Source organism: Yamadazyma tenuis, chromosome 1 (genome assembly GCF_029203305.1).
Source record: "Yamadazyma tenuis chromosome 1, complete sequence".
Lineage (NCBI taxonomy): Eukaryota > Fungi > Ascomycota > Pichiomycetes > Serinales > Debaryomycetaceae > Yamadazyma > Yamadazyma tenuis.
The window spans coordinates 1639112-1660438 of NC_089461.1; the positions used below are offsets into that span (position 1 = coordinate 1639112).

The 21327-nt window shown below is 45.1% G+C and overlaps 13 protein-coding genes across 13 annotated transcripts; 5 read left to right on the forward strand and 8 right to left on the reverse strand. All coding sequences in view use genetic code 12, as the record gives it.

The window, feature by feature from the left end:
* Positions 1 to 3: 3 nt before the first annotated feature.
* Positions 4 to 594, forward strand: PSN45_000784 (uncharacterized protein; the record flags this gene model as incomplete). The annotated part of the gene is made up of 1 exon (XM_066157523.1): positions 4 to 594. One exon carries the CDS (start codon positions 4 to 6, stop codon positions 592 to 594), a length of 591 nt encoding a protein of 196 aa, XP_066013620.1.
* Positions 595 to 610: 16 nt separating this feature from the next.
* On the reverse strand, positions 611 to 1276 carry YAF9 (NuA4 histone H4 acetyltransferase complex and the SWR1 complex subunit; the record flags this gene model as incomplete). The annotated part of the gene is made up of 1 exon (XM_006688177.1): positions 611 to 1276. The coding sequence occupies one exon, from the start codon at positions 1274 to 1276 to the stop codon at positions 611 to 613; it is 666 nt and encodes a 221-aa protein (XP_006688240.1).
* Positions 1277 to 2419: 1143 nt separating this feature from the next.
* PSN45_000786 (NAD(P)-binding protein) lies at positions 2420 to 3148 on the forward strand (the record flags this gene model as incomplete). The annotated part of the gene is made up of 1 exon (XM_006688180.2): positions 2420 to 3148. One exon carries the CDS (start codon positions 2420 to 2422, stop codon positions 3146 to 3148), a length of 729 nt encoding a protein of 242 aa, XP_006688243.1.
* Positions 3149 to 3573: 425 nt separating this feature from the next.
* PSN45_000787 (NAD(P)-binding protein) lies at positions 3574 to 4314 on the forward strand (the record flags this gene model as incomplete). The annotated part of the gene is made up of 1 exon (XM_006688181.2): positions 3574 to 4314. The coding sequence occupies one exon, from the start codon at positions 3574 to 3576 to the stop codon at positions 4312 to 4314; it is 741 nt and encodes a 246-aa protein (XP_006688244.1).
* Positions 4315 to 4712: 398 nt separating this feature from the next.
* Positions 4713 to 5429, forward strand: PSN45_000788 (NAD(P)-binding protein; the record flags this gene model as incomplete). Its single annotated transcript, XM_006688182.1, has 1 exon — positions 4713 to 5429. One exon carries the CDS (start codon positions 4713 to 4715, stop codon positions 5427 to 5429), a length of 717 nt encoding a protein of 238 aa, XP_006688245.1.
* A 108-nt stretch (positions 5430 to 5537) lies between these two features.
* syj1 (Inositol-1,4,5-trisphosphate 5-phosphatase 1) lies at positions 5538 to 8921 on the reverse strand (the record flags this gene model as incomplete). Its single annotated transcript, XM_006688183.1, has 1 exon — positions 5538 to 8921. One exon carries the CDS (start codon positions 8919 to 8921, stop codon positions 5538 to 5540), a length of 3384 nt encoding a protein of 1127 aa, XP_006688246.1.
* A 363-nt stretch (positions 8922 to 9284) lies between these two features.
* RRT5 (Regulator of rDNA transcription protein 5) lies at positions 9285 to 10344 on the forward strand (the record flags this gene model as incomplete). Its single annotated transcript, XM_006688184.1, has 2 exons — positions 9285 to 9373; positions 9438 to 10344. The coding sequence occupies 2 exons, from the start codon at positions 9285 to 9287 to the stop codon at positions 10342 to 10344; spliced, it is 996 nt and encodes a 331-aa protein (XP_006688247.1).
* A 94-nt stretch (positions 10345 to 10438) lies between these two features.
* Positions 10439 to 11203, reverse strand: RPL2_1 (60S ribosomal protein uL2; the record flags this gene model as incomplete). Its single annotated transcript, XM_006688876.1, has 1 exon — positions 10439 to 11203. The coding sequence occupies one exon, from the start codon at positions 11201 to 11203 to the stop codon at positions 10439 to 10441; it is 765 nt and encodes a 254-aa protein (XP_006688939.1).
* A 378-nt stretch (positions 11204 to 11581) lies between these two features.
* PSN45_000792 (uncharacterized protein) lies at positions 11582 to 12511 on the reverse strand (the record flags this gene model as incomplete). Its single annotated transcript, XM_006688185.2, has 1 exon — positions 11582 to 12511. The coding sequence occupies one exon, from the start codon at positions 12509 to 12511 to the stop codon at positions 11582 to 11584; it is 930 nt and encodes a 309-aa protein (XP_006688248.1).
* Positions 12512 to 13016: 505 nt separating this feature from the next.
* Positions 13017 to 13547, reverse strand: QCR6 (ubiquinol--cytochrome-c reductase subunit 6; the record flags this gene model as incomplete). Its single annotated transcript, XM_066157524.1, has 2 exons — positions 13017 to 13415; positions 13491 to 13547. The coding sequence occupies 2 exons, from the start codon at positions 13545 to 13547 to the stop codon at positions 13017 to 13019; spliced, it is 456 nt and encodes a 151-aa protein (XP_066013621.1).
* Positions 13548 to 13699: 152 nt separating this feature from the next.
* Positions 13700 to 14509, reverse strand: rpl8_1 (60S ribosomal protein eL8; the record flags this gene model as incomplete). The annotated part of the gene is made up of 1 exon (XM_006688186.1): positions 13700 to 14509. One exon carries the CDS (start codon positions 14507 to 14509, stop codon positions 13700 to 13702), a length of 810 nt encoding a protein of 269 aa, XP_006688249.1.
* A 727-nt stretch (positions 14510 to 15236) lies between these two features.
* Positions 15237 to 16346, reverse strand: PSN45_000795 (uncharacterized protein; the record flags this gene model as incomplete). The annotated part of the gene is made up of 1 exon (XM_006688187.2): positions 15237 to 16346. The coding sequence occupies one exon, from the start codon at positions 16344 to 16346 to the stop codon at positions 15237 to 15239; it is 1110 nt and encodes a 369-aa protein (XP_006688250.1).
* A 1082-nt stretch (positions 16347 to 17428) lies between these two features.
* PSN45_000796 (uncharacterized protein) lies at positions 17429 to 21025 on the reverse strand (the record flags this gene model as incomplete). The annotated part of the gene is made up of 2 exons (XM_006688189.2): positions 17429 to 19239; positions 20008 to 21025. The coding sequence occupies 2 exons, from the start codon at positions 21023 to 21025 to the stop codon at positions 17429 to 17431; spliced, it is 2829 nt and encodes a 942-aa protein (XP_006688252.2).
* Between the last annotated feature and the right edge of the window lie 302 nt (positions 21026 to 21327).

A 21327-nucleotide genomic window follows, 5' to 3' on the forward strand; every position in this document is an offset into this window, starting at 1 on the left:
TAAATGAAACGAGCCAACCGTGAGCTGTACGACATCGCCACCCCCCCTTTATCACCCGAACCACTAGAAGAATGCCCTCAGGCATACAAGAAGGGGTGTTTTCCTCAAACAAAACGCGTGCCAGAAGCGGTAATTCCAACTAGCAGAGCCAAATGTTTAACTTCTGAAATATCTTCGCTCTTGAACAATTTGGTACATCGCGAAGAGTTTATGACTGATGACCCGTGTGTTGAACTATTGGTGTTTCTTGATGCACAGGGGAACCAATATATGGACGACTTGGTCAGTACCTGGAGCCACCTAGACACACGAATACGAGTGATTCTCGTGACTCCCAACTTGCTGGCCCTCGAACAGGTACAGGTGACCGTCACAAATAATATCCAATGTGTGCAGTTGTCGAAACACTTCAAGGTTCTCGATCCGTTAGGAGGTGGAGACTATCCTCTCAACTACTTGACAATTGTGTGCAATAACTTGACGAGAGTACAGGTTCCAATCCGGTTGAACACACACAATCCATTCGAGCGGTTTGGTGTCGGGCTAAAAGAGCTCCCTTCGTTTCTTCATGACGTGCTTCCGCATATATTATAGGTAATGTACATACATACTACTGTAATAGAGCGATTTTTTCTTGCTCCAACTCCTTGTACCGATTTCTCTGGTTTTCGATTTCGTGCTTGATTCGGTAGATCTGGGCGTCTAACCGGGCCAACTCATCCTGTTCGTCTTGCCGGCAAAACTCCTGGTCCTTCTTGTCTTCATCAGATATCTTTTGTGGTAAGTAGTTTGCCGGTTTGCGGGTCAAGATCTCAAATGTCGACTCGGTCGGCTCCTGGAACACCAACTCGTCATATAGCACCGAGTTGATTTCTCCGTTTTCTTTGGGGGGGATTTTGGGATTGAAAGGGTGTAACTTTAATCCGTGGAAAATTTGAAAGTTCTTCTCATTGATGCCCAACTCGCTGCCAGTGTGGAAATGGATCTTGATGATGATCTCAAACTCTCCCCAGCCAGTCTCGGTGACCTGGTAGGGCGGGTGCTCGATTGACCGCACAGGATTGTCATAGGTTTCATGTAGTTTGAAGGTGACTCGCTTGATCAAAGGTGTGAGGTCTATGTCATCTAACACTGGTTTTAAGAACACGGTCCACTCGTGCGTGTGGTCAGGGGGCGTGAGGGCAGTTCTCTTTTCATCCGCCAACTTGACGGCATTGTTGCCGTACAAGATGGGCACCGATATCGATACATTCTTTATTCTTCTGTTTTGGCTCATGGTGTTGAAGTGAAAACAATGTCGCGCGCTCAACACAAAGCCATGGACACAAGCGTACGAAATTACCTAGAAAAAAAGTTGAGGTAGGCAAACAGAGTTGGGGAATTAACCTATACAAGCAGTGGTGACATAGTACATAGAAATGGTGTTCATACTGCGCAAAAACCAATTTTATTGAAATGTTGCAAAATGGACTCGTACTAGCAAATTAGCGACTGGTCGAAACTATCATAAATATAGGAATATTCATATTGTCTGGAAATGTCAATTACTACCTTATTCAAAGACACGTTTACTAAGACTATTACTCAGTCAGTGCATCATGGATCTTCATAGGGACACATGGCGTGGCCAACTGGTTCCCCTGTAATTCATATCCGAAGGAGGATAAGGGTGCAGATTAATGGGAAAATGGCATCATCAGAGGGTTTGGGAAACCAACTTCTTGGGAGCTGTCAAGCGCTTGAGAAGTGTTCTCCTAATATTGGACCTCAGCACCAAGTCGGTCAAAATCTTCGCTTGCTGGAAAAATCTCCAATATGGTATTTGCTTGCAACAAAGCTGTTCTTAATCACGGCACTAAGCAAGTTGCCCTCAAGAGAAAGGAAAATGGTGTACACCAGATACCTTTCCACCCCAGTGCCGCTGGCACAGATATCACCACGGAAGGAAAAGGCAAGTTTACCCTAATTTCAACAGAAGAAAGTGCTGCTTAAATCGGGGAACTTGTTGACAAGTTGACTTTGGAAGACTCAGGTAAGTTTTGGTCGTACAAAGGATCTAAGATTGATTACTAGATTAGAAATTGTATCTAGAGACAGATTAGTGGATAATAAATATTCTACCAACATTGAACATTATGGGTTAGTTGTCCAGTAATTAATTGTAGTGCTGAAGAAACTGTCGCAACCATTAGCTGCAAATTTCCAATCACGTCAAAATGGGGGAGTTAATCCCGGCGATAGTGCTGAATAATAGAGGAAAAAGACGTGTCCAAACCCAATTCTCAATAGTTAAGGGAGTTACGACGGAGGTAAGATTATGCTATTGAACACGGCACCAAGCCATAGATGGTGCTTCCAAAACCTAAGTATTTAAACTCACGAAATTTCCCAGCAAAAATGATATCCATAAACTTTCATAATGTCTACTTATCTTATCACTGGTGCCAACCGTGGAATTGGCTTGGCTCTCTTTAAACAAGTGGCTGCTAAATCAGAAAACACTGTTATTGTTACAGTCAGAGACGAAACTAAGGCCGAACAAATCAAAAAGTTGGGCTACAACAATGTCCACGTGATTGTTATCGACATGGTAGACTCACCAGAAGCGTTCAAGGCTGCATTCAAGAACCTTCCAGAATTGGCCCCCAATGGTTTCGATGTCGTGATCCACAACGCTGGTGTTTCCTCCAAAGTAACTTTGGGTAAGCTTGTGGACCACGAATTCAGTGAGTTCCAGAGAGTTTGGGAAGTTAACTTCTTGGGGGCTGTCAAGTTCTTTAGAAGTATTATTCCAACGTTGGATCTTCACACCAAGCCCGTTAAAGCGCTCGCTATTTCTTCCTTAGCCGGTACTATCTCCCAGATGATATTTGCTGGCAACAGTTACGGTGCTAGTAAGGCGGCTCTTAACTACCTCATAAAGGAGCTTTCCCTTGAGAGAAAGGAAAGAGGTGATATCTTCGTACCCATAAACCCTGGAGTGGTTGAAACAGATATGACTGCAGATATGACTGCTGAAATAAAGGAAGCATATGGTTTTATTACGGCGGAAGAATGTGCTGCTAAGCTCTGGGAACTTGCCGACAAGTTGACATTGGAAGACTCAGGTAAGTTCTTGTCGTACGATGGATCTGAGCTTGCCTATTAGATTAGAAAAATAATTAGAAAAGAGATATAATTAGAATAGAGATATATTTATAGACATACGAATATATGGTTTAGAATATAGTAGGTACATTACTTGTCTAGTATTTACTAGTTAGATGCTACTCGAAAAAATATAACTGTCGTAATGAGGCTTGCTCACACACATCACTTAGCCATCTACAGCCAATCACGTGAATAGCTTCATTAGTAAGAAGTTAGAGGGAGTTAATCCCGGTGATACGGTGCAGAAAAACGCAGAAAAACGACGTGTCCAAACCCATATATCCATAGTTAAAGGAGTTACACCGGAGATAAACCTACCGCATTGGGCAATGGCTGCACTCAAACGATACACCGTATTTGCAAAACCCAAGTATTTAAACTCACGAAATTCCCCAGCAAAAATGATATCCATAAACTTTAATTATGTCTACTTATCTTATCACTGGTGTCAACCGTGGAATTGGCTTGGCTCTCTTTAAACAAGTGGCTGCTAAATCAGAAAACACTGTTATTGTTACAGTCAGAGACGAAACTAAGGCCGAACAAATCAAAAAGTTGGGCTACAAGAACGTCCATGTGATTGTCATTGACATGATAGCGTCTTTAGATGAGTTCGAAGCTGCATTCAAGAACCTTCCAGAATTGGCCCCCAATGGTTTCGACGTGGTGATCCACAATGCTGGTGTATGTTCCGAAGGTTCAATGAGCGCATTTGCTGACCACAAATTCACCGAATTCCAAAGAACTTGGGAAATCAACTTCTTGGGATCCGTCAAGTTCTTTAGAAGTGTCCTTCCAACTTTGGATCTTAACACTAAGCCGGCAAAAGTGGTTGCAATTTCAACCGTCGCCAGTACTATCTCCCAGATGGTATATGCTTCTAACAGTTACGGAGCTAGTAAGGCAGCTCTCAACTATATTACCAAGGAGATTGCCCTCGAGAGAAAGGAAAGAGGTGATATTGTTGTACCTATCCACCCTGGAGTAGTTGCAACCGATATGACTGCCGAACTTGCAAAATATATGACTGCTGAAGATGTAGCCAAGTATAACTTTATTTCAGCCGAAGGAAGTGCTGCTAAAATCTGGGAACTCGTTGACAAGTTGACATTGGAAGACTCAGGCAAGTTCTGGTCGTACGATGGATCTGAGATTCCTTATTAGATTAGAAATATCATTAGACCAGAGATAGACTAGTAGATAATATATATCGTCTGAATACGGTGGGCACATTGTCCAGTACTTTCTAGTAGCATTCTAACGAGAAGAATAAATGGAACTGTTGTAGTTATAAGATAAGCTTATGTATGAATGTCCACACATCAAAACTTCATTAGTCAGTATTCATGGGGAGTTAATCCCGGCGATAGTGCTGAATAATAGAGGAAAATTACGTGTCCAAACCCAGTTCTCAATAGTTAAGGGAGTTAAAAACGGAGGTAAAGATTACGCTAAGATGACGCTATTAATCATGGCCACCAAGCCATAGATGGTGTTCGCAAAACCCAAGTATTTAAACTCACGAAATTACCCAGCAAAAATGATATCCATAAACTTTCATAATGTCTACTTATCTTATCACTGGTGCCAACCGTGGAATTGGCTTGGCTCTCTTTAAACAAGTGGCTGCTAAATCAGAAAACACTGTTATTGTTACAGTCAGAGACGAAACTAAGGCCGAACAAATCAAAAAGTTGGGCTACAAGAACGTCCATGTGATTGTCATCGACATTGGGGACACTTTAGAGGCATTTGAAGCTGCATTCAAAAGTCTTCCAGAATTGGCCCCCAATGGTTTCGATGCGGTAATCCACAATGCTGGTGTACTTTCCGAAGGCACAATGAGTAAGTTTGGGGACCATAAACTCAGTGAATTTCAGAGGGTTTGGGACATCAACTTCTTGGGAGCCGTCAAGTTCTTGAGAAGTATTCTCCCAATCTTGGACCTTAACAATAAGCCAGTCAAAGTACTTACTGTTTCTTCCTCTGGCGGAACTATTTCGGAGATGGTATTTGCTTGCAACAGTTACGGTGCTAGTAAGGCAGCTCTCAACTATATTACCAAGGAAATTGCCCTCGAGAGAAAGGAAAGAGGTGATATCTTCGTACCTATCCACCCTGGAGTCGTTGATACAGATATGACTACTGAATTAAAAGGCAAGTATCACCTTATTTCAGCCGAAGAAAGTGCTGCTAAAGTCTGGGAACTCGTTGACAAGTTGACATTGGAAGACTCAGGCAAGTTCTGGTCGTACGATGGATCTGAGCTTCCTTATTAAATTAGAAATATCATTAGGCTGGAGATAGAGTAGTTGATGATAAATATATATATATATGGTCTACCGGCATTGTATACAATGGGAAATTCACTGTCTATGCTTATGAATCTACTGGGGAACCAAAGGTTTCCAGTCGGACAAGGACTTAACGTCCCTTGGAGGAGGAGGGGGAGGAGATGTGGCCTTGTTCTCGTTGTCTGCAACTGTATGGATTTTGGTGCCTGACAAGGACGAGGGCTTGGATGGCTTAACAGGAAAAGTGGTTCCGGAGGTCGCATTTGTGACTTGGTCTGTCGCTGTGGGTGTAGCAATAGGTGAAACCTTAGGAGTAGCAGAATTAGACCTGCTAGGAACCAAGGGAGTTGACGAGAAACCAATCGGAATGGCTGTTTTTCTAGCAGGAGGTGGTGTAGGCACTGGCGAAGGGGCCACTTTTGAGCTTCCAGCACTTCCTGAAACATCTGTGAGTTGGATGTCTGTAGGTATAGGGGGGAGCCTTCTAGGTAAGGCAGAAGTATTGATCAGCCCGGTTCTATCCAGTTCTGTTGTTCTTCTACTACTTGGTGGAGGAGGCACTCTTCTTGATACAGAGCTGTTAACAGTCGGAGGCCTTCGAGGAGTAGGTGGAGGTGAATCAAAATCATCCAATAGGTTCAACTCGCTTAACGTATCGGACATGAAATTCGGGTTGTAAGAAGTATCAGAACCATTGGGCTCAGACAATGAGTCATCAGATGAGCCGGGATGTTCACTTTTATAAGCCTCATAGATCTGCTTCGTTAAATTCAATTTCTTAGCTTCATCAATGAACTTGACACTACTTTTAAAGGTGGCATAAACAGGCTTATGGTCGCTGATTTCGATGTTCATCAATGAATTATAGTTCAACTGAGACAAAGGTGGCGCATCTCTGTGACTTCTTGTTAAAATTCTGTCTGTCCACGAAGGCACTCTCTGCTTCTCGGAGGTATCGTAATTGGAGGTTCCTTTATCGAACTTGTAGGTGGGATTAAAGGTGATAGGTGCTTCCGTGAATCCTTTGAATGCTCCACTGCTAGAGTTCATTTCGTTTATCAACTGATCGTTGTCCAATAATTCATCATATTGTCCTTGTGCAACTCGTTCTCTGACGTGCTCATTCGTCAAATTGATTCTGAAGTTCAAATCCCCGAACCAAATAATATGGTCATGGTCAATAATGTTCATATTTCTGACAAAAGTCAAACCAGACATGATAGTTGAATAGTCGTTGTGTCTTTCGTAGATAGCATTCACTCCTGCTGCCAAATGGGAAGTGATGAATGAGAACGAAGTAGCACCAAAATCGAATCTCACGGCACAAGCTCCCTTGTTGGCAGTCATACCTCCCAAACCAGTCTTCTTAGAGGATCCAGAAACATGGGTTACATTTTGAACTTGGCTTTTTTTCACAAAAAGGAGGATAGTCATAGAGGCAATAGACTCTGTTCTCAATAACAAGTACTGTTCGTTTTGGGAGTTCAATTGCTCTTCGATTAATTGTGCCCATTTAGTGGGGCGTGAAGTATCCGCATTCAAGATAGACCCAGCATTCAATTCGATCAACTCCTGGATTCCAATAGCATAAATATCTGGAATAGGAAGACCAGCATTCTCGGTTGGAAATAACCAGGATGTTAAATCGAATCTAGGATTGGGTAACGTAGCATTGACGTTAAGAGTTCCCGTGAAGATCATAATGTTCTTGTAGCTGGTGAAAGTTTGCTCTTTGAGCTTCAACTTTTCTTGGACATAATCGTTCACAGGATCATAAATCATGACAGGCATAGAGTTCTTTGAATCGTATCCCAACAAAAGGTCCATGGTGGATTGTTTTTTGCTGTCCACAAAAGTGTTTTGGTACATTCTGGAAACTGATTTGGTGACATCTGACAATGCTCCAGCAAAGTTCATTTTTCCTGATCTCGAGAATGACGACTTTAAGGCATTAGTACCAGTATATATCTGAGAAATTGCATCACCGTTATCAGCCCAAAGAGAGTTGTACTTCGATAGAATATCCGAGTTTTCGTATCTTTCCCTAGAGCTTCCAGACGATTCATTGTTCATAATATGTTCCAAGACATTCTGGCAAATCACTTGCTCTATCAAATTAGTCCTATCCAAGCAGTCCAAACAATTAATCCTGAACACCCCGTCTTGTCTAGTTATAGTTTCGCCTTGTTCAGCATCATAGGAAAACCAACCAAACTGTTCTAAAGAGTTGTTTAACATGGGCAAGATCTTGGAGGCACCTCCAAATCCTCCACTTTGCTTTGTTTCGTGGTGGAAGTCAAACTCGGTGTAAGACAATTCGTCCCTTCTATCGGATTGGGTGTACAATTGCTTGTATCTGTTCAGAATAGCTATTTCTGGAGGCTTTGACTTGGATAACAAGTTAACAATATGACACACTCCGTACTTGGAGCACACGTTTTCAAAGTGGGCATTGAAGATGGGCTGGGTGGCTTCGGCCGATCTGGTGATGGTGATTTTGGGGTTGATCAAGGTGGAGTCTTGTTCCCAAAACGCAGGAACCGAGCCTCTGATCTGTATGAACGAAGAAATGGAGCTTCGTGACAAGTGGTTGTAGATAAACTCAGTTTCCACAAAGTTGGCCACATTCCCGTCATCGTCGATACCTCTGGCGTTGAATCGGGTGCCGGCTCGCTTCCAAGACTGTTTAGAGATGATGGTGATGGAGTCACCTCGAGAGTTGAGCTTGACGGTCTTTGCAAAACCACGAATCACCGTCGTCAAGAACTTGTTCTCATCCAAAATAGCCTGGATGTTGGGGTCCAAAGTGCTCCTATACTTGATTAGGCCTTCCATCATGAACTTGTTCCACATGTATTCCTCCAGATAATGCAGTAGATTCATCTTGAAGTCGGCACTTCTGTGTGGACGGGTCTTGGACAAGCTGTCACGGTTGATACCTCTGTTTTGGAGTAGCGACGTCAAGTCAAAGTCGTTAGAGTAGTAGAAAGAACCGTTCGAAAGCAACTTCTTCAACTCAGTACAAGGATGAGGCTCTGGGGCGTAACTGCCACTATAGTCGTCCTCTACTTGGTACCGTCCATCGGTGTCGGCCATGCCGTTGGCGTTGTTGGAAATGGGCATCCCATTGGAGTCTAAAGTAGCAAAATCCCAGGTGTCTTTGGTCAACGAAATAAAGTCCACCGAATAGATTTTGTCAACCGACTCGTAGTCCACGGGGTGGGCCACCTCGGGGATGGCGCCGGTTATAACAGCGATGAATACTTGGTTATCGACATTTATAAACCCTAAACACCCTGACACCTCTCTCTTAATCAAAGGCCTAAATCCATTGCCTTTAAGTTGAGAGTTGTCCATGAATTCCATGGCCACCACCAGCTCGTGGGCCCGCTTGAACTGCACCTGATGAAACAGCAAGCTGCAAGTTTCCGAGTACAACACAATGGTACGAGGCGATTCCTTGTACAATACTTTCATTGAGTGTTATGGTATATTCGGCAGTGAATGATATTTTAATGTGGCAGGCTGCCGCGAAGTTTCCTGGGGGCAGTTGCAACGCGGCAGGAGATATATGCGGAGAGGAAGAGGATATTGGCCAAAGTAGGGGGAAAAGCATGAAATGGATCCTGAAGGATGTTAGATAAATGCTATCTGTTTGTTTTTGTTGTCAGTGTTCTATAGGTCAAGTTCTCTTGACTTTTTACCTAGGCCAAACTGGATGTTACACGACCGCGTTCCCTCCCGTTGGATCAAAGAGCGCGGACGCTTTTTTTTGCAACTAACCACAAACACACCCGTTTTGTTATCTGAAAGAACCCTGATTATTTACACCGTATAGAGATGTCTACCGATAATATCGTCCAGATCAAGAATGTCGACTACTATGGCACCGAAGAGGAGCTTACCGCTTTTTTAAGCGAGTTTAAATTGTAAGTTCTACCCGATTCACAAATTGTGATGTGTAACCCAATCTAACGAGTATTTTCCTTACAGAAAAAAGGTGATTATTCTAAACTACACCGTTGCTTATCGTACCGATAAGAGACGGCCCTTGGGAGTCGCCATTGTCGAGTTTGTCGATGCCGACGAGGCTAAGAAAGCAGTTAAATTGATTCATGGAATCAAATTTAGAGGCCGTACTATCTCGGCCAAGTTACATGTTCCATTTGTCCCCAAGCCACGGAGACGGATGACTGTCAAGAAGGACGGAGAACAAAAGGAAGAAGAGAAGTCTGTCGAAGTTGATCAAGCTGACGACCGTTTGACTCAAACTTCCCGGGAACCCACCTATGGACCACCAGAGGTGAGTACTGATACGGTCTATATTGTCAAGATCAAAGCTGACTCGACCGATAACCAGATTAGAGAGTTTTTCCAGGACTACTCTCCCCAGGAGGTATTTGTGTTCACCGAACGGGCCAAAAAAAGAGGTTTATTTTCCAGAAACCACAAGAGTGCGTTGGTTAGTTTGAAGACCGAGAAGTTGTTGGAAGAGGTCATTGGGTCCTTGAAGGGCAAGGCATTAAATGGGAAGAAAGTTGAGTTGAAGGCAGCGTTCATGCCCAAGGTTAGAAAGGTCAAGGCGGCAGACCAGAAGCGAAAGGAGGCATTGGCCGAGAAGCTGGTCGAGGGTGAAGAGCCAGAGCCAGAAGCGCCAGAAGAATCCTTGGAAGTTCCAGCCGGTGGGAGCGTAAGCGTTGGAACCAGGGAAGTTGAAGGAGAGCAAGGGGTGTCTTCAGGCACCACTGTGGTTGAGACCTCAGCGACCATCACTGAGGCCACTGCCGTTGAGTCTGATGAGACCGTTTCTGGTGAAGGTTGTGGTACTAGCGTTGGTCCCGTTGGTGCTAGCGTGGGCGAAGCAACGGTTGCAACCACCACCTTCACCGCCACCGCCTAGTCTTAGTATTAGTATGTATTCAACAGATAACGTCACCCATAAAAAAACTATTTATTCATTATATTTATACAAATTGAATTGATCAATAAATAATTTAATCTTGAGTCTTTTGAGAACCACGTAACAAACCGGTTCTTCTGGCAGCAATCAAACCAGCCTTTTGACCTGGAACAGCACCTCTAGAAATAGTAGAAGCCTTACCAATATGTTGATGGTTACCACCACCGTGAGGGTGATCAACTGGGTTCATGGCCACACCTCTGGTCTTTGGCCACGAGTTTCTCTTGACCTTGTATTTGTGGAAAGCTCTACCAGCCTTCAACAATGGCTTGTCGATTCTTCCTCCTCCAGCAACAACACCAATAACACCTCTGGCATCGGAGTTCAACACCTTTTTAGCACCAGATGGTAACTTGACTCTGGTCTTACCTTCATCTGCATTGTGTCCGATAATGATAACGTAGTTACCAGAAGTTCTACCTAAAGCACCTCTGTCTCCAACCTTTTCTTCGACATTAGAAACAATGGTACCTTCGGGCATAGAACCTAAAGGTAAAATGTTACCAACATTTAAAGAGGCCTTCTTACCGGCGTAGATAAATTGTCCAGTGTAGACACCTTCGTTGGCAATGAAGGTTTCTTCTCTCAACTTGTACTTGTAAGGATCTCTGAAGGCCACCTTAGCTAATGGAGCACCTCTACCGGGGTCGTGGATGATTTGCTTGACGACACCACGAATGTATCCGTGACGTTCAGCATAGTCCAAGGTTCTCAATTTAGCGGCACCTTTTCTACCCTTGGTGTGGGCGGTAAAGATCGAACCAGCACCTTTTCTTTGATTACGAATAACTCTACCCATGATGTGTTACTGTTCCAATGCAAAAGCTCGTTTGAAAAATTTTGCGGTAGTTTTTTCAGTGCGAAGTGGGATGGTGACACAAACAGAAACGGCAGTGGTACGGAAGCGCGACAGGGACACGACACCAGGGCTGAAGCAGTCACAGGTGCGCACGCTCGGGGCCTTAGGGCTTAATCTTCAATCCCACAGCTGATTGTATATGTACAACTAAAATACAAATTATATATACACCGTGCCGAGGTGAGCCATCGGCTCTGTTCTCTCTCCAACACACATAACCGCTGGCTACAGATGTGGTTCTGGCCAGGTAATCGAATGACTGAACCGTTGCAATGTAAACACATACACTTAATAAGACTATCGGCAATAATGGCACCATCATACAGATTCTTCGGAAGCTGGCTCGGGCAAAGCATCGACGTCGGTGGCTTCACTGGCAGCATCCCCGTTGATGGCAGCAGCTTCGGGTACTACACTTTCTTCACTACCTTCGCTGGCTTCAGTGGGGATTCTGGCATCGACAGCCACATCAACAATGATATTTCTGCCATTGACTTCCTTGCCGTTAAACTCCTCGATAGCCTTCACTTGCGTGTCGTGGTCAGCAAACTTCACAAACGCAATTCCCTTGTTAAAAATACTTCTACCCTTGGCCTTCTGAATTTTGTAAATGTGGGCAGGGACTTTTCTGGTTGGAACGTGGATCCATTTGGGTGAGAGGTCCTTGAACAACGTGGTCAAGGTTTTGTAATTCACCTTATAGTCCAAGTTAGTGATGAAGATGGTATCGTCTGAAGCTTTTCCTTGAGGAGCGGTTTTCGGTTCTCTTGGTTCTGTAGGCTTTGATTCAACTTTCTGAACACCTTCAGGAGCATCACTAGCTTCAGAGGCGTTTTCGGATGCATCGGATTTCTTCAATTGGGCCTTGACAAGCTTCTTGGCCTTTTTGGCAGCAGCCTGTTCGGCCTTTTTGGCCTTGAATAACTCGTTCTTCTTCTGCTTTTCTTCTTCGGTAGGCTCGGGAACTGCCTTCTTCACATAGATTTTTCTGTTCTTGAACTCCTGGCCGTTATACTTTTCAATGGCTTGTTCGGCGTCGGCGTCGGTTTTGAACTGCACGAAGGCAAACCCCAAATGCTTTTCAACAGTCTTGGTGCCGTACTTTCTGATCTTGCTGGGAATGCTCACTTCTTCAACGGTGAGACCCTCGAAAAATTGCTTTAAATCATCTTCTTCGGCCTTGAAATCGACATTTCCAATGTAGATTCTACCTTCGATGGTGGGCTTGGATTCTTGAATGGTGGACATTTGGCGATGGATGGTGGTTGATCGGTTGACTTAACTATACTGCGAGAGCGGATACTCTTGATTCACACACGTTGAGGGTTCCACGGGCTTGATGTGACGGAGTGTGATATGTGTTTGTTCACTAGGGACCAGTTCTGTTGTGCGAAAAAATTTGGATTCCCGGGTGGTGTGGGCCTTTTATGTGCGAAAAAGTGCGAAGTGGTGAGGTGAGAAATGATGACTTGTGGAGGCTGCAAGGCGGGAGAAGGGTAAGGACTACTGGAGACAGCCACGGTAGTGGGAATGGTGACAATAGAGACATACGAACTCATACGGTACAGCCATGGTGTCTACCAATGGCATGATCTAGGGTTTTCATCGAATTTTCTAGAATTCGCAGATTTTACCTGCTGCTGCTTCTGCTGATGGGCTTTCGTGTATTTTGATGTATTTATGAGATTAATAAATATTTATAGGACCAATGTCGTTTTAAATGGTGGAAACATGCTTGAGGATGCCAGAAGAATTACTTCAACTTGGCAAATAATCTGGGGGCCACACAGTCGTTCAAACAATGTTGTAAGTGAAAGAACTCTTCCACACAATCTTCCTTGTGTTCCTTTTGGGCGTATCCTTCTTCCTCCATTTCCTTTGTGACTCTCTGAACACATTCGTGGAAGTGGTGACCAAATGGCTTACAAGGGGCCGATTCAGCACACTCTTCAGTTAGGGTGACAAATGGATCTTTCAATTCATCTTCATCTTCATCGTCATCGTCTTCATCGTCATCTTCATCTTCATCTTCATCTTCACCTTCACCTTCCTCTTCATCACCAGCTTCTTCAGCATCCTCTTCTGAAGCAGTTTCTTCTTCAGTGGATTCTTCAGCTTCTTCAACGTCTTCGACTTCTTCTTCTTCTTCGGGCTAGAAGGGTTAGTAAACAGCCAGAAAAACAGGGCCATGGCGAACAAAACACACCACACACACTAAAACACATACCTCGTCGGCGTAGGCAACAGGAAGGACGGACTCTATTAAATCTCTCAAGAATGACATGATTGTAAGTACCAGTTGATTTTTTTCTGAGGTTGTTCAGGATTGAAAATGCGAAAAATCAAGCCTGTAATTGGATGAACGCGAACGCTTACCCGGCGCAAAATAATAGTGTTTAGACCGATGATATTAATGTATATACTAATAGTATTAAATTATTCAGAGGCAACAGCAGGAGCTGGGGCTGGAACTGGCACGTCGGAGTTCTTGGCCTTCTTGATTCTCTTGGCTTCAGCCTTGGCTCCCAAGATACCACCACCCCAGTGCTTTCTGTTTTCCTCGTATTTTTCAAGGAAGTTGTTGTTGATGGTAGAAACCAACTTAGCCAACTCAGCTTCATCAGCAGCAGACACTTCGGTCAAAGCAGCAACAGAGGAGGTCTTCTTGTGCACCAAGGTTCCCAATCTAGCCTTACCCTTGACGACGGCGTATGGAACACCCATCTTTCTACACAAAGCTGGCAAGAAGATGACCAATTCAATAGGGTCAACATCGTTGGCAATCAAAACCAACTTGGCCTTCTTGTTTTCCACCAACGAGACAACGTGGTTCAAACCGTACTTGACGTTAAGAGGCTTTGGAGAAGCATCGTTAGCAGATTTACCTTCAGCAATAGCAGCGGCTTCCTTGGTTAATCTTTCCTTCTTTTCGGCCTTGGTTTCTGGTTGGTACTTGTTGAACAACTTGAAGGTTTGGGCAGCGGTGTTCTTGTCCAAGGTGTTAGAGAACTGGGCAATGGCTGGAGGAACCTTCAATCTCAAAGACAAAATCTTCTTTTGTCTTTGCAATCTGACGTATTCAGGCCATTTGACGAATCTCGACAAGTTTCTCTTTGGTTGGATAGCCTGTCCGATTCCGAAGTTCTTTGGGGAGGCTTCAACCAAGGGGTTCTTGGGGGAGGAGGAGACCTTGGCGGACTTGTTAGCCAAAGGGGCTGGGGCGACTTTCTTACCTTTTGGAGCCATTGTAGTTGTTGGAGCAGAAATTTTTCAGTGAGAAATTTTTCTGATGAGGGAGGCGAGCCCTAGGGGTGGGCACGTGACTAAAAAGAAGCAGAGCTGCTCAAAGGGCTTTGTGCCCGGGGCACGCAGAGGGCGTGTCCCGGGGCAGATCCCCCAGTAGCGCGCCCCCAGTGGCGTATTTGTAAAATGTCGCGACGGAAACTGAGAATTCCGCCGGTCTACCGATTGGAGTCGGGTCTTCCAGCGGGAGACCCGCTAAGCTTGGCTGTTTCAGTCGGTCGGTGCTAGAACCCCCCGGGAACCCCCCGGATCTTACCACCCACTACGCCGCAACGCACATCCACTAATTCACGCAAGTCGTGCATCTGATGCCTTTGAACTGATTTCGACTGCCAGCGGGTAGGCACTCAAAAAAAGAAATGGCCCAGAGCAAATTAAAGATAACAAATTGTTTAGATTAAGGTTCCCGCCGTTTTCAGCTAAGGCTTTAAAACAGAGCAAGTGGCCAGCACCTTGGAGGTTGTTCCTGGAAGTTTGGCTTTAAATCTAGCCCTCCCATTTAGCCCTCCCATATGGCGGTCCCATCTGGCCTCCCATCTGGCGATCCCATCTGGCCGCCCGCGGCCCATACGGAACCACTGCCTCAGGGTGCACAATAAGTCGCGTTACGTGGATTCACTATGTTACTCTATAAAATAAGTGTCGTGTAGATCATTAGGTCGTTATGTCATTAAGCGGCGGTGGCCGAGCACTCGAGCCACCGGGTATTGCTCCATCCCTTGATGGTGTATTGACAGTGTGAAACTCCCGAGTTGGGGTTGGTTCCGTTCACCAAGGGCTTGCAAGTCTTGAGGATTCCAGTGGGTTTCAAGCTGGGTTTGTTGTCGTGGGACCACGGTAAAATGTCGCCATGCTTCATGGTCAAACTATTTCCCGACGATTTCTGGCCACCCACAAACACGTAGTTGCCGTGGTCGATTGATGGTGTGGGGGTGGTGTCGGATCGAGGAGCCAAGATGATGCTCTGCCATAACTTATCTCTGCTACGGGCCGAGAGCTTGTGCATATTGTGCTGGGCATGGAACTGGGTCTGATCGGGACGGATGGGGTCGTGGTTGGAGTGAGGCAACAACCCAGTAGAGCGACACTGGAAGTCGATGGCGTAGAGTTTCAAGAAGCTGGAGTTGATGCGATCGTCGCGGTTTCGAAAGTTGTTGGAGCTGCGACAGCCAGGCCACAACGAGTCGGTGGGGGTGGCGGTGGTTGTCTTGAATGTCTGGAGTTCGACTGATGGGAGGGCTTCATGGAACCGCGTGGGCTCGCCATTCAAAAAGTCTCTGATTTCAATTGACTTGTTCGCAACAGGCTTTGGGGTTGGCGCTACTGGTAAAGACTTTAAAAGTCGGCTTAAGTTGGTGGGAGATGTGCTTGGAGTGGAGTTGCTGTTGATGGTCAAGAGTTGGATCTGGGACACCCCTTTAGACTTGCGGTTGATATTCATACCGGTGGGAGGGCTGCACAAACTTAAACAGCTATTGAAACTGGAGTTTATCGAGGAGTTTGCCGAAGTGATGCTACTGTTTTCAAAGCTGTCATCAAATACGCTATCATTGTCACTATCTTGGAAGTCATGTTCCAAAGGATGGGAGTCGGCATTTACACTGGATTTTATCGAGTTGATATTGATGTACACGGGGGTAGTGGGTTTTTCCATAAGCGCCAGTCTGGAAAGTGATCTATCACCCGACGATTTGGAGCAGCACCGAATGAGGCTTTGTTTTCTCAATCGACTCAGGCTACTACCCCGGTTGGGAATCGGAATGGGCGACGCCATAGCCATGATATGTGAGAGGAAATGGGAGGTTGGATGTTTTGCTTGAAAAGGGGATTTGTGTTCTTTTATATCAGACGGCGAAAAAAAAGTAAAGCCTATCTTTTTTTGGAACCACTTGAGCGGCACGCCGGAGGGCCCAAAACGGTATTTGCCTAACTCGTCTTCCGGACGCACTGGGTGGATAGGGGATCGCACGGAATAATGTCGGTGCGACATCCCGGAACCCCCAGCGGCTCCATTCTGGCAACACCATGTATACATATAGCTACAGATCTAATAGTGTAATAGAGCTGTCGGTGGGTGCCTCTGTAGTTGTTTGCTTTCCGTTTCTTGTGATGAAAGCCGAAGCACGATGGGATCTGGGTTTTATCCAAGTGTGGTTCCGGAGCTCCTCCGTAGAAGGAGATGCAACTTGTCACGCAATTCACTACCCAATTGACTCCCTCAAAAGTCAAAGTAAATAATTCTTATCCTTGATCATTTTCTTGACTGTCTCAAAAGTCCAACAAAGTAACTCTCATCCTCCATTCTTTTGTCTGTTCATTGGTTTTTCTCACAATGCCATTTTTGTGAATGGTTCTCGGTTTAACAAAAGAATAGTTCTCCGCGTTTTATTATCTAGCAATGATCCTCTTTGGAAACGAACAGTATAAGCAAGAAGACAATCATTTTACTGTCAGTAATGGCTATATCTGTTACTATATGCATGCTTATTTATAACAGCAAAGAGGTTTCAACCAAGAAGGTTTCTCGATGGTGATGAAGAATATAAATATATAATACTCGGGTCGATTGTGGTTTTGAGTTATACATGTCTGTAAATTCAAGGACCATTTAGCTTTTCTGTGCTCTCTCGTATCACAAGCTATAGATACAGATAAGAAACCCATCCCACTTGCAGTTCAAATAGAGGATAAGATCCATGTAGAAGTCATCTAAGTCACCATGCTGTTTCTGTACTATTGACGTGATCCAGATTTTTGAACTGTACGTCACGTACGATGGAAGACGAGGAGCTAACAAGACCTATAGCCAGTCTCAGTTTTATTTGTTCTTCAATGCGTGTGTTTTGTACTCCTGATACACTTTTAGAGGGCATCCCGTCTCTGAAAGTCCGTTTCGTAGTCAAGCTCATCAAGCTCCAACCCATCGCCCGCCATCTCCGTGGCCTCATCAACCCGAAAATACTCGTTCATCTGGGGCTGGGAACCCTTGGTATTATAGAACTCGTTAAACACCCGGTCAATGTCCTCCAACTCCACTCCTTTTGTTTCAGGGTAAAAGATCACCACCACCACGATGGAAATCACACACGACGTCGCTGGAAACAAGTATAACCCCCACTTGACTGAGTCCTGGAGAATGGGGGTCATTTGTCCCACTATATAGTTGGCCAACCAGTTGGTAGCAGTAGCTAACGATACCCCTTTGCTCCGTATGGCCAAAGGGAACACCTCCGGTGGAATCAAGAACCCTATGGGTCCCCAACTGTAGCCAAACGCAGCGTTGTATATGATCACCAACATCGCTACCATGTTGGGAGTATATGACTTGTCAAGCCATATCATCCAAGCAATCATATAAAGACAAATACCCATGGCAATGCCTCCACTCACCAAAATGGGTTTACGGCCCCACTTGTCGACCAAGAACCACGGTGGAATCGTCGACAACAAATATACTATTCCGTTGATGCCAGTCATGAGAAGGGCACTGGAGTTGTTGAAACCGGCCTCTTCAAACACCATAGGTGCGTAGTAAGAGATGATGTTAATCCCGTTGAATTGGGCAAATGCAAACACCGAACACGCAATGAAGACCCGGGTCCGATAGTTCTTAAGCATGTTCTTCCAGCTTCTCTCGAACTTGGGAATCGTGATTCGCTCGTTGAGAATGCTGTTTTTGATGAGGAAAAACTCCTTGACAGGCTTGTTGTGCTCGAGAGACGAGTCATACAAAAGACACAACACGTTGAATCCCTGCTGGTCCATATCCTCATCAAGCAAGTACCGCGGACTCTCGACGATGAAGAATCCGCCAATAAATAAAACAAACGCAATCACCACCTGCACGAAAAGCGGTAACCTCCAACTTAAATTGGCAGCAAAAGTATGGGGGTTCTTTCTGGCATCACCCACATCCTGGATAAAATAGCAGAAGTAGTCCACCCACACACTGAGCGCATATCCGGTGATATTCCCTGTGAACTCACCACAAACTAACTTGCCTCGCTCTTCACTGGGAGAAATCTCACACTGATACGACGGGACCATAGTACTAAGAATCCCCACACCGAACCCGCTCAATACTCGCCCCACAGAGAACACATAGAGATTCACCGCAAAGCTCTGGAGCAGACCACCCACCATGAATATCGAGGTTCCGATCAAAATTGTCTTTTTGCGGCCAAACCTGTCGCTGAGACGAGCAACCATCAAAGATGAAATCATGGCTCCAATCTCTAAAATTGAGATGATAAGCCCAATCTCCAGGGCCGAAGGGTTCTTGAAGTACGCGTTGAATGTGGTGAACGTCAAGATCCCCGAACACACTCCCTGTTCGTATCCAAAAAGTGATACAAAAAGCGACACAAACGCAGATGTGAAGTACACAAGCCGGTTGCCCTTAAACTTCAACTTACGCGTGTACTCCTTGGCATTGAAGTTGATGTGCTCATATGAGTGGCCGAAATCGTCAACATACTCGCTGCCATGGTACCGAACGGGGTCATGGTCGTCATCTGAGTCCTCAGTATGAGCATGGAACTTTTTAGCTTCATCAGCCTCATCAGCCTCATCGGCATCGTCGTCGTCATCGTTGTTGCTGCTTGACCCTCCCCCTGGATGTTCGTGGTGAGACATCTCGAGCTTGAGGTCGCCGAACCGCTTGTTGCTAATGACTTTATTGTGTTTGTTGAGCTTTATTGAAGCTCGCCTTGTCGTGTTTATTTCACCCATAAGCAACAGTTCCTGCTCATGCTCGCGTTGGTGCAATGATTCAATGTCCGTGTCCAAACTGCCTCTGCTGGCCGCGTTCTGGCTTGGCTGGTTTGTGTTTTCAAACGGTTCCATTGTAGCCCTCTCAGTATAAGCGTTCCAATAAGATTTGCTTTTCGCGACTTGGTTTTCATGACGTAATCTCTGGGGTAGCGGTAGCGGAAGGAATATTAGTATTTTGGAAAGTGAAAGGACACTTGAGCTAAGGCGTGTGATATAGGGCAGCTGGATTAACCGGGTGGTCCGTTTTGGGGGAGAAAAATGGAGGCGGAGAAAGAGTCCATGAGGTATTAGGATTTGCTAGAGCAAGTGTGGGTGTATGGGTCAGACTTGTTTGGAATAGGGAATGTAGGAGGTTAGAGCTAGGGGGTGTATGGGTCAGAATTCTGGGTGTACGAATCAGAATGCTGGGTTTACGAATATGGTGTTAATTTTTTTCGATCTTATGTATTTAAAGATAGTATTTACAGTTTAATTCTTCAGTGCACAGTTGTGGACCAATGCCCTAGTATCCCTAGGTTGTACTTACTATATCACCTTTGTACCAACAACACTGCTTTTACACCTGGAAATGTCCTGAAGTAGTCTGTTAGACCCGCACACCCAATATTGTACGTGCTCGTACTCAGCAGTGCGGATTTGCAGCCATCGGTTCAAATTACATCACTTACGTTTCAAGTAGCTTTCCACATAGAACGCCGCAAAGAGTCCCGTCAACGGTGTCAAGTAGCTCACGTTGATGATCAACGGCAACGCCTGGTCCGGCGTCGAAATACAGTTGATCAATGTATTGGTGCTCAAGTCTGTGAAGTACACAAAACTGTGCAACATCGCCAATGAGCCTCCCACCACAAACTGGGTAATCTGCATCGAAGTCAAAACCCGTTTGAACAAGGTAGGGACCTTGATCTTCAAGCAGCTCAACGTGAAGTAGAAATACATCAACGCGTGGATAAACGAGTTGAACACCACAAAAATCCAAATCGGTGGGCTCTGGAACCTGATTCCGGCCCACATGCACATCATGGCACCGGCATGGTGATAACTCTGCAACAACGACAGTTGCCGGCCCTTCAAGAGGATAATGACAGTATCCAACACCTCATAGAACTTGGAGATGTAAAACAACCATCCAAACAACAATAGGTTGTTGACTGGCAAGTTCATGTTGAACAAGCCGTTGTCCACATCGCACACAGACTGGAAAAAGCTCTGGAAGTTGGACTCAAACTTGAAATTATAGTCTTCAAAGTTGACCCGAATCAACTTCTTGGAGCTATTGATGGTGGCCAACATCCCCACAAACGTCCACACAGAGTATACACACAAAAATGCATTATGAATGATCACAAACATTTTGAAAAACCAGGTTTTGGCAATCGCAAACGGTGCCGCCGGCAACCGATTGGACTTTACACTTTTACCATCACCAGCACGAGCAGCCACCCTGATCTGGCGATCCAAGATCTTGGGGTTGATGAAGTGCACAAGTGAGAAGTATACGAGGGCAATGGTCATGGGGGTGGCCACATGCATGGATTTGATGAATATGGAGGTTAAGAAGTCGCTCTCGAAAGGAGATGGGGGGTAAGGTGCTTTGCCGTAGTCGAAGCGGAAAAGCTCACGGCTGGGGAGCCCGAGCTTGACCAAGTCGATTTTGTGGTTAATCTCATTTTTGACGGCCTCCATTTTTGCTCATTCATGAGTGTTGGGAAACCGCTTGGCTTTATACTCTGAATTTTTTAATTTTCAGCCATTGCCGTAATTTGTTGAGCATGGAAGCTTCCTGCACCCAACCAAATTTCTTTCCAAAAAAACTTTAAGTTTTCAGATGTCTGACATATGTAGATGGTGACGATTCAACACTGGTATGCCCCTCATTAGTGGTTTACCTTCATATTCTACCTACAGCCCAAACGGGTGGTTTTAACTTGTAATTGTACCACCTTAAAGACCCAATGTTTCTACGCAATACACAGGCAAGTTTCCCG